At 45.1% G+C, this 11,777-nt stretch overlaps 1 protein-coding gene across 1 annotated transcript in view; it reads right to left on the reverse strand.

The window, feature by feature from the left end:
- LOC147427650 (putative prolyl 4-hydroxylase 10) overlaps window positions 1-6,536 on the reverse strand; it is a 45,514-nt gene extending 38,978 nt beyond the window's left edge. The window contains exon 1 of the mRNA XM_086497005.1: window positions 6,281-6,536. Within this exon, the coding sequence (XP_086353131.1) occupies window positions 6,281-6,486 (206 nt within the window). The 5' untranslated portion in view covers window positions 6,487-6,536. The remainder of the gene's footprint in view (window positions 1-6,280) is intronic.
- Between the last annotated feature and the right edge of the window lie 5,241 nt (window positions 6,537-11,777).

Below are 11,777 nucleotides of genomic sequence, written 5' to 3' on the forward strand. Positions count from 1 at the left end.
CCTTGTTGTGCTTCATCTCTTGTGCGAGAGCAATCGCTACCGCCTTGTTGAGATCGATTGGATCGAAGAATTCTACATCGAACTTGATATAGTCGTCTAATCCAAAAAGGAATGCCTCTTTGCGTTCATCATCCGACATGCGTAATTGGGTACCTAGCTGCAAAACACGATTAGAAAAGGACATAACCGGCATACCATTTTGCTTGAGAGCACGCCAATCGTCCTTCAATCGTGCGAGGTACTGAGGTGGCATAAACCGCGCCTTGAGCTTGTCTTGGAAATCAGCCCAATCGAAGGAAAGGGGCGTTAATCTGTGGGCTGCCTCTAGGTGCGCGGCTAGCTGTGCCTCTTGCCATGCGTGGTACCAATTGATGGCATCACCGGCAAAGTACATAGCTGTCGTCAAAACTTTGCTATTTCCTATCTTCTTAGTTGTCGCAAAATAAGCATTAAATTGATGCAACCAAGAATGAATAACTGTAGCATTCATCTTACCGTCATACTTACTGAAAGTCAACTTTTCTGTGACTGGATGGTTGAAATCCGCGTCGTGGCTTGCGCCACTTGACGAATTCCCAGGATCTTTGGGTGGTTCGGTCTTTGAGGCTAGTGCTTGTCGAAGCAATTCTTGAGTGCGTAGCTCTCGTTGAGCTTCACGCTCGGTCTCCAAGGCCAATCTTTGAGCAACACCATCGGCCTCCAAGGCCGCGTTTCTTGCCGCCTCTTCTGCCTTTCTTAGTTGTTTCCGTTCTTTGCATTCGTTGCGCTCGCATTCTAAAGCAAGTCGATTGTCTTCTTGTTTTGCGGCAAGTTTTGCGTTTCTTTCGTCACGCTCGCGGTCCTGAGCAAGGTGATTTGCTTCTTGTCTATCCATCATGGCCATCATCTGCTTGACCATTGCCTCCATAGGGTTTGGTGCACTTGGTGGCGTAGATGGCGAAGGGGGAGGGTTGAAGAAATCATCTCCGGGTGGGGAAGAGTCTTCGTCGCCTCTCTCATGCTCACCTGTATGCGAAGTATCCATTCCGCTTCGGGTGACGACCATGCACTATGATCTTGGGTTCTTAAGTTCGCGAGGAACTTGGGTTCTTGAGGGTCTTGAGGTTCTTGAGGTTCTTGATTCTTGAGGGTCTTGGGTTCTTGAGGTTCTTGAGTCTTGAGGGTCTTGGGTTCTTGAGGTTTTCTTTCGCTTGCAAATCGCGTTGGAGAAGGATCTTCTCTTCACCCAAGTTCTACTCCTTTCTGCGGGCGCACCCCTTGGAGGCCTTGCTCACACCAAGGTTGCTTTTTCCCACCTCACGTTGATTGGCCAGCCGCTAAGTGCACGGTTCGCTCTCAATGAGTGAAAAGAGACACAAGGGGAGGCTGGACAAGCCGTTCTTTCTTGGGATTCCTGTCACTCTTCAACAAAACACGATTAGGAATCGACACGCCCAAGCGAACTTGGGTTTGTGCGACCGCAAGAAGCGAAAAAAAAAAATCTTGTGGTTCTTCCCTTGAGTAGTACAGAACACTTCCAAAGCTCTGATACCGATGTAAGGTGCAACGGAATGAATGTTGGTTTTTTCTCAAGATTAGTGATCTATATTTGCTCAAGGTTCCTTTTAGTTCTTAGGGAAGGAGAGAGCCTTCCGTCTTTATGGAGAGTGCTATGATCACAAACAAAGTGAGTGGATATTGTGCGTACAAGTGAATGAGACTGAGAGAAGGAGAGAGAAGAGATACGACACCCGAGAGGTTGTAAAACCCTCCTCCGAAGGCCCCACTCTTGTCGGCGAGAGTGGTCTACTTTTGATTGCACAAAGGTGTACAATGCGTATGCAATGGACTGATGCAACTTGGACTATGCCGATGATGACGACGGTGATGATGACGACGACTTAGGGCTGAAATCTGGGATCTTCTACTGGCTGAATTTCGTGGCTGTTTCGGGGCTGAAAATGAATGTTTCACTGTTGTCTTTATGGCTGAATATGATGGTTGTGTCGAGGGTCATGCTGAAGACAAAAACTCTTGAGGATCTGTCTCTGTCAGGCTGCGTTTTTAGGGCTGTTTGCACCTGCTGAAAACGCTGCCATAGCTGTGGGTTCCATGCTGAAAAACGCTGCAGTTTGCAGGTTTATCTCAATGCTAAAAACGCTGAATATGGCTGATGGTGCTAGCGTTAATAAATCCTTGAAAACGCTGCCTTTGGCTGGGATTGCTGAGTCAAAACGCTGATATGGCAGCCGGTGGTAGAAGGGTAAAACGCCAGGCAAGCAGGCTTGATGGCGATGCTATGGGAGATGGAAACGCCAGGCAAGAAGGAAGCTAGGCGATGCTCACCAAGGGGATGACTTGGGGAGGTCTTGTTGAGAGAGGGAGGGAGCACCTGCTGCTTGGGGAAGCTTGTTGTGCTCTTTGCTCATCTGCCTAATTGTGCTATCTTGGGTTTGCTTATATATTAACTTACCCAATTTGCCCTACTGAGTACTCAACAAAAGTCACTTAATAAATAAGTGAAAATGTCAAAAATAGGGAAAAATGGGATAAAGTCACTTGAAAAATCCCCAAACTGACTCTGATGGAATCTGATGGAAATGCTTATGCTTATGCGGTGTGCAACCAGAGGATATGCATCTACACTCAGTGACTGGGCATGCACGGTCTACGAGTAGACTCACAAAAGTGTCAGATCACTGCTAATCTATACTTGACTGGACTGACTGAACCCTGTTGTGGTATAGCTTGTCCACGGACACATAGGGTTGGGATGTGTCACGTGACAATTGTTTATGGCCCAGATCTTCACATTACATGGCAAGTCTAAGACGATTGTCTCCGACAGAGACCCCAGATCCACGAGTTTGTCTTTGAAGGCTATTTGGGAGAACATTGGCACGCGGTTGCAGTTCTCGTCATCGTTCCACCCGCAGACTGACGGGCAATTAGAGATTGCTAATCCAGTGGTACTGGATTTGTTGAAGTCTTCTTCTTTGAATTTGAAAACTACATGGGAAAAGGGTTTTTATCTATGGTAGAATATGCCTACAAAAACACGATTAACTATTTGATGGGAAAGGTGCCATTTGATATTATTGAATTTGTTACGAAGGTTTCACCCTTCCTTAGCACGAAAGATAAGATTTTTCTTTGAAGCCGACCGGTTCACGAGGAACTTGAACTTGATCCGGAAGGCAGAAGAAATCTCAGTAAAAGGCAACAGATTGACATCGTCGCAATTTGAAATTGAAGGAGAACAATTGGGTGCTCTTACACTTTGAGCTTGAAAAAGAAAAAGGAAAAGGAGCGGCTTTTTCGAAAGCTTAGCATGAGATACTATGGACCTTTCCACATTTTCCGAAAAGATAAATGGTCTCTCCTTTGGACTGAAGCTGCCTGAAACTTGGATATTCACAATGCTTTTCGTGTGAGTCTCTTGAAGCCTTTTAAAGGCGATGTGCCCGAAGATGGGGAGCCTCTGATGAGCAACCTGAAGTGGAAGAAAACGAGGAGCTACTCGTTCCAGAACAGATATTGGCACAGAAAGATAGAAGGTAAAGCGATTAGACGGTTCTTGGTTAAATTCAAGACCCACTCCACATTGAATGCAAAGTGAATGGAGGAGGACCTGGCAGATACTCCTCGGATTGTGAATCTTTACCTTGAAGCATTTAAATTAGCATAGTCTATTCTAAATGGAACCCCGAACTCAACTTGGGCGGAATCTGGTGCAACGGGTATGCACAAGAGGGGAGTCGCTCCGCTCCTTTGTCAACAAATTTTTGATACTAAAGTCATTGGTGTCTCTTTGAGTTTTAGGGATACTGTGAGCCGACAATATTCTGATGAATATTGTCTTTATTCTGATGAATGACTTTATGAACTGGAATTTTCGAACATGATACTGACTTGTTTAAGTGCAGGAACTGATAGACGAAATGACTGCAGCGTTTCGGTCTGAACGATCTCGATAGACATGGTTGCAATAAGGATTAGCCAATCAGGCATCTGTGAGGTCCCGGGTGGATCTAGATGCGATTGCTAAATACGTTGCCGATAAATCGTGGTCAAAAATCCGAATGAATTTTTGAATGTAATTTGTCATGTGATGTCAAGTGATGTCATGTGATGTGACTGTCGATCGGTATATGTGCTAGATGTGTGTTCCTAGTGCGTCGATACTAATAGTCAGTGTCTGCTAAGACAGTTTATGGCTTCGTCTATTTTGCAGGCATAATCAAGGGCGATCACAATACTTTCAAGAGGGGGGTATGTCACAAACCGGTGATGTGGCATAGCCATTTGGACACGAGAAACCACACACACACCGGCCGACATGGCAACAGTCCCGGATTTCACGCTAAAAATGCTGACATAGCAGTACGGCTATTTTAGGAAATCGCGGTCTAATCTACGGAAGCTGACTGATGTGGCATGCTATACTAAATTCCACGTTTTGCGTTGGGGGAAAGCAGCTAAAAAGCCTACACAATTGTTGAGGAGCTTTTGGGGGAAACTTGCTTTATTTTAAGCCTAGTTTGGAAGTATATCTGGACGCAGAGTCTGAGAGAGAGCACCCGCGGGAGTTGTGCTTTGCTCGAAGATTAATATAAAAAGAAAGACCGAAAGGGGCGCCAGTCTTTAGGGCCAATACCTCTTGGCACAAAACTCCGTCGGGCCGGGTCGAATCAATTGTGAACTGTTTTGAAGTGAATTTGTGTTGTGTCGCGGTAGATTCTTAACTTTGACTGTCCAAGTTTGTTACATGCAAATAAACACAGCGAGATGTAATTCTCTGTTTTGGATCGTTTTGAGCGGAGAAAACACGTCTGCATGTCTCAAGTGTTCCCACACGCAATGGGACACTTCCCCTTTGATTTGAACGAGTTTTCACGCAAGAAAACTTTCATGTTTCGCAATCTTTCGCAATGAAATTGTGCGTACTTGTGGGGGATTAGCAATTCATCTGAGTAGCCCAACTAGTAGGGCATTGCCATATGTGTAAAGAGGGAGAGAGATGCACGAGAGCGGAATCATTGCGCTACATAAGACAAGGGAAGAAGGAGGCTTTCCATTAAAACTTCAAACCTGAAAATCCTCTCACAAATGCTCAAAATGCAGCCTCCACTCTCATATTGGGCGCCCCCAACTGGGAGAGAGGAGAGGGCTTCTGAAGTGTGTTTTGGCCTGCAAGTTGCTCTCCTACTGACATGTGTCCGCTATGCCCCTTATGGTTCAGTTCCCTAGCCACTAAGTTCTTAGTGACTTGCCGAGTGGCCCACGATCTATTTAGGCGCGCAGAAGCTTAAGATGATTGGGTGCTCTTACGCTTTGAGAAGGCACGCCTAAGGAAACGAAAGGGAAAGGAGTGTCTTTTTCCAAACCTCAGCATGAGGTATTACGGCCCTTTCCACATTCAAGAAAAGATAAATGATGTATCCTTCACACTCAAGTTGCCAAACACTTGGAAGATTCACAATGCTTTTCATGTGAGTCTCTTGAAACCTTTTAAGGTGAGGTGTCAGTTGACAGGGAGCTTGATGAGCAACCTGAAGTGGAAGAGAGAGAGGAGATACTTGTTCCAGAACATATACTGGCTCACAAAGAAAGGAAAGTGAAAGGTAAAGTGATTCAGTTGTTCTTAGTGAAATTCAAGAACTATCGGGCATTGGATGTGAAGTGGATAGAGGAGGAGAACCTTGAAGATACTCCTCAGATATTGGAACTTTACCTTGAGGTTTTCGGTTTAGATGCGTCTATTCCGAGAGATCCTGCACATCAACAGGGTAGCAGGGCTGAATCTGGTGCATACGAGACTGCACAAGAGGGGAGTTACTCCGCTGCTTCGTCACAGATTACCTAGATGGAATAAAGTCACAGATTTTCCTTTGGATTCTGTTGTATGACTTTATGAATAAAGAACTTGGAAATGGAAATTCCCAAAATTGAATATGATTGATATGTACTCTCTCATGTGATTTTGTTTGAGTGCGGGATTGAACGATGGAATGATTGATTGCAGCATTTCAATCTTGAGATTCTATAGACATGATCGCAATAAGAATTAATTCACAGTATAAGGTTTGATGGCCATTGGCAACTGCTTGCACTTGGCCCTCTCAAGTCAATAGCCACTTAGGAGTCTTTTCGACCCATGTTGCCCCGGCACATGGGAAAGAAAGCTCTAACCAAATCCGATTTTGCGAATGGAGAAATTCAAGCATCTACCTACTTGTCTATGGCAGATCAGAGTCATAGAGAAAAAAACAAATAAACAGAGAATGCATGATGTACTTACTCAGTAGCATGCTCCATTATGGACACAGCAGGCATGCGGAGAGAAACGGCTGCGCCGTTGGGAGATCTTGGGACGGCGACGATGCCGAGAGCGAGCAGCAATAGTAAAGTGAGGGAGAGAGTAAGCATGAGAGAGATCGCAATGGTCCATAGAGAAGGCCCTCCCGCAGACGACGAGCTCTTCTGACTCCGCGCTCCTTTCGCCATCTCCACTAAGCTTATAGACAGGGGAGATACGCACGCAGTAAAGACTTAAGCCATCCGCCGACGAATAACCAAATAAACCGAGGGCCCCACGTGTGCAATCTGAGTACACCCACCACCGTTTAGCTTAGGCTGGATACACACCAACAACGCGCCTGCCCATCTCACCTTGGGACGGGCGGGCAGCGTTTACAGACTGCGCAAAGCAATATTTTATGTATTTAATTTCGCAGCCATATTTCAGCTAGCGCTGGTTAGCTGATTGGTTCAGCCGTCCCTTTTCAGGCGTGGGGTCCACGGCTCAACCCCTGCCCATCTTTGGACGGGGGAGCTCCGCTGCCCATCTCATGTCCACATCGAATTTCGCGCAGCCTGTACTTTTTTGACACGCCCCTGCCACGCTGGCGCTCGCAATGCCTGCCCATCTTTGGGCACCCCGGTCTGTAAGCACCCTTATAGAAAACCAACGACGGGTTTATACAAGGTGGCCTACAATTGCGTATTCAACTTGAGTGCTAGCTCGATTAATAGAGCAAGAGCCTCTTGCGTCCGAGGACTTGGGTTCAAAGCCCCTTGAAAGCTCGTGGGACATATAGCCCTTAGGGCCTGTTCCCCTGGTACATATGATGAGTTGGCCAACCTTATCCGATTGGGTTGCTCCACCTCAAGGAGCCGGATGTGTGAGTTGTAATTTCTCATTTGGACTTGTTGAGCTTGAAAATAATACACAAGCTCAATTTTATGAGACCCTTGATCCTCTCTCTCTCTCTCTCTCTCTCTCTCTCTCTCTCTCTCTCTCTCTCTCTCTCTCTCTCTCTCTCTCTCTCTCTCTCTCTCTCTCTCTCACACACACACACACACACACACACAAGTCATTACGCCTTTTTCGCCATTAGCTCACACGATACTTGCAAAAGGAGCACGCTACATCCTGATTTGATTATATCCACTAAAACCATCCAAAAAGATTTATATTTCCTCCCCAGCTACTGCATCCAACATGGTGTCACAATATGGTCAAGGAAGTGGATTCATAATTGTGGCATCCTTCAGTTTCTTGTAGTCCACAATTTATCTATCTCTTTTTTCACCTGTTTGGCATAATTGGGGTCCATCCTGTACCTCTGCTACTTCACTGGCACTGCATTTGTTTTCAAATTTATGGTGTATTGGCATACATCTGGATCTACTCCTTTCATATCAGTATACAACCAAGAAAATACATCCCTAAATTCCAATAGCAAAGCTTTCAATGCTTTCTTGAACTCAAAGTCAATTCAGTGGATACCTTCACCATTTTTGGGTCATTTTCAGCTCCCAAATTCATATCTCCTAGTTCATCTTCTCTGACTCTAGAACTCTTGGATATTTGTTCTTTAAACATCTTCTCTGCATGTTTGATGGCCTCAATTGCTTCCTTTTCCTCCTCTAAGCTTTGCTCTTTGGTTGTTTTATATGTGTTCTTCCTGATTGCTTTCAATTCCAACTCATGTAATTGTTTTTGTTTTTCAATTGTATCTGCAATCTTCTGCACATTAACCTCAAAGATTGGAACCACTGTTGTATTTCTTTGAAGAAACTCCTCTTATTCATCTTCCCTTTTTAGCCCAAAAAATACCTTGTTTTTTACTTCGTTTGCTTATCACGCCCCCGTGACAAGCCTTCTGTTGATGTGGCAAGCCGAGGGTGAAGGTACACGGAATTTCGCGTAGGTTGGACCGAATAGGGGCACCTTGAGCTCGTGAGCAATTTTTGCTTCTTGGCCATCATCATCGGAGGCCTGTAGCAACCTGCACGATCTCCTCTTCTCCCTCCTTGAGCTTCTTCTCGATGCATGTGCGCTTTTTCCTCCTTACCCCCCCCCCCCCACACACACACACACATTAAAACCCTCCTTGATTTTTTATGGGCAGCCTTTGAAGCCAGGAGGCCTTATTTATAAATGCCTACTGCATACAAAGGTACGAACCCAAGTGGAATAGTCTTCTTTGGCACCATCTGCATCCTCAACTTTTTCTTTTTATGTTTGATCACAATTGTATATGCAACCCATAACTACTTCACTTTAGCTGCCTTAAACCATGGCCTTCCCAAAATCATTGGGTAAGAACAATGTTGACTCTTCCAGCTTCAAAACAACAAAATTGACCGCAAAAGGTAATCCTTTTACACTTATTGTCTGATTTCTTAGAATCCCCAAAGGATGCACCCTTCTTTGGTCAGCCATTTTTACCTAGAAAGGTGTTGGTTCCCACTTCATGAGATTCAACTTTTTACAAACAAATTTAGGGAGAATATTCACTCTTGAACCTCCATCCACCAATACATCTAAGAGATACACCATCCCAATGGATTTATTTATCACATGCACTTTGTAATCCACATCTACAGGAGCTACATCTCCACAATTAATTTGAGCTAAGTTGATGATATTGCTCTTCCCCTTTTGATTCCCCTCCTTCTCTTTGATTTCATTTGTCAATTTTTTGAAAAAAGTTTGACTAAAATGAGGGACTAACTTCAGTAGTTTCCCCACCTTCAATGAGATGTGTGCTTCCAAAAAGGCTTCAAAAAGATCATCTATTAACCCTTTATTAGGTGCCTCCTTGGACCTAGCTGCCTCTGCTTGAAAATCTGAACTTTCAGGTTCTAAAGGTCTCCTGTCTAGATTTTCCCATAGTACCTGCATCTTCCCTGCTAGCCATGGACTTGGAAATTCTTTAGTTTTCTGGTTTAGCTGAATTTCTTTTAAGACCCCTAACCTGATCTTGTCATGGGCCTCCCAATTGTTACCATATACATGTGGTAGTGATGTGTGTGAACACACTTAGGACCGCCGGGGCGTTTTTTCCCTCTTTAGGAGGTTTTTTCCCCTTGTGCATTGTATATACACCCATCATTCTAAGGCTATCTATCTTTCCATTGTACACTAACTAAAACACTCTCTGTTGTGTGCCTTGAGCTTCCTTTATCTTTGTTAACCCTCACGCACATTCCTGTCACCTACATAGACGTCGTATTATTTATTTGGTAGAGTCAGGTAGCTGGCTTGTCGGTCCAATAGGAAAAGGGTAAGAGTGATCGTTGATGAGAGGCGCACTCTAACTGGAACATTCAAGGGTTAGTTGGCTAAGCATGGGCGCCCAAGTGTGAATGGGCAAGCTCATATAAAAGACACGTAAACCTGAAAAACACTCATTCTCTCATTTCTGCAATTGAAGAGTGCTCTTGCTCCATCTTCATCTTCTTCTTCTTCATCTCCTTGTGTGTGTGTATGCGTGAGTGAGAGAGAGAGAGAGAGAGAGAGAAAGAGAGAGCGCGATCGAGCATTGCAACGATAGCACGGCGGCGGCGAGGCGGTTGAGCGCGGCACGACGGTAGCTCCTTCTTCTTCGCGGCAAGGAATCCTCCACGAAGGCGAGTGTAGGGCGGTGAGTGATACACCCCTGCTCTCTTGAGCTTGCTAGATTAGTCTAGTTGTGTGCTTGGAGCCATTTGTGGCTCATACATAGTGTATCGGCAAGTCCCTTGCATTGACACGTGCAATAGACATGCACATTTTTTACGCCGCTGCCGGGAAAATGCCTTACACTAAGCTCGAGTAGCACTCTATGCTGCATTGTGGTACAATTTTGAAATGTACGAAAGGTAGAGAAGGAAGGTGTGTGTGTTGAGAAGGAGTTTGTTTTGCTGTTGTGTATTGTTTTGTTAATAAAGTATTGAAAGGTACTGTGTTTTTTCTGTTCATAAGGTGTTTTCTCTGTGATAAGGTGTTAGGATTAAGGTAATAGATCCATAATGTTAGTTCTATGTAAAGTACAGTAAGTAGTTATGTTAGTTAATGAGTTGTTGTAGTAGTGTGTTAGTGTGTAACATAAACTCTATTAGTTGTAAGTAGTGTGTGCTCGTGCGCACAGCGCGTCCGCGGCGACCTTATCCCAAATAAATAAAAAATAAAAAATTTAAAGGTAGGACCGGGATCAGGAATATCCCCCAGACCCAAGCCCAAGCTCACGCTCAGGCTCAGGCCTCAGTCCCCCTTTAAAATTACGTATTTTAGTCTCACGCGTAGGTAAAAATCAACCTTTTTGAGAGCCAACAGAGCTTCGAGTAACCGAACACTGTGCTGTAAAGCACACTACGATCCCCTAAGCGATACGCTCGTTTTGAGCTATCACATGCTCTAATCCAAAAACCGAGCATTAAAAAACATCAAAAAACGAGTGAAAACGGACGCCTAAAAAAGTAAGCGGTTAACCTTCGAGGTTATTCGCCAACGCTTGTAGGGTGCCAAAGGCACATGCATCTACGCTATGGCCGCGTGCTAGAGGCCGAGCAACTAGCGAGCATTTCGACTTACGCGAGTTCTCAATACCCACCTACCTTAGGTTTCGGGCCCTCGGCGGGGACCCAAGGTAGTAACAAACTAAGACCCAAACATAGCGGCTAGTAACTCTTCCTCTGTCTACGACGTCATGGAGGGTTTCCTTATTCCTAATCCCGATAGCTCAAGCCAAGACATGCATGCCATGGGTCCACGGTCCGGGCCGAGCGTGCTTAGCCGCTTGAAGGAAACCTTTAGTAGAGCCTCTCACTTCGAACATGCAACTAATGATGTAAATGAGGGGGTTGGGGAAGTCAATTCGACATTCATGACCAACATAGACCCCATGCTCTTAGACAGTGTGCACGTGAATACTCCATTCATTGCACCCCCTGACTCTTCAGAGCTATTCCCCTCCGAGGTTATATTACCTGATGGTAGAAGCCTTGTCGAAGTACAAAAAGTTGAGCGGTATATCATCGCGGCTAGGGAAAAGTAATGAGAGCTTACGCAAGGCAGAGCAACGAAGAGAGTTAAGAGCAAAAGCCCCTATATCAATATCATTGCTAGAAGAGCAATCGAGTGATCCTGAATTAGCGACCACTAAGGGTCAACCCATAGAGAGCCACATTGCATCTAGTTCAAAGGACACCCCTAGCACCTTAAGCCTAGATGAAGCATTCCTAAATGAGAACTGGGAGTACGAACTACAAAAGGAAACTCTAACCGACCTATACACAGGTCACACCTATCACGTGGGTTGGTTAGATGTCCTACAATCCACAACGGGTGCTACTAGCGTGGAGGATCAACAACAAAGAGTTTGTGAGGTCATCCATAGGGTTATTGAGCTAGAGAGATAGAACAAGGGGATCCATATGCCTTCAACGGGTCTCATGAGATTCTTGGATACAGGGAATGCTAAACAACCAACCTTATCGCAAATGGAGACTCCCTCTGTAAGTCCGAT

This window comes from Adiantum capillus-veneris, chromosome 23 (genome assembly GCF_014529385.1).
Source record: "Adiantum capillus-veneris isolate H3 chromosome 23, ASM1452938v2, whole genome shotgun sequence".
In the NCBI taxonomy this organism is placed as follows: domain Eukaryota; kingdom Viridiplantae; phylum Streptophyta; class Polypodiopsida; order Polypodiales; family Pteridaceae; genus Adiantum; species Adiantum capillus-veneris.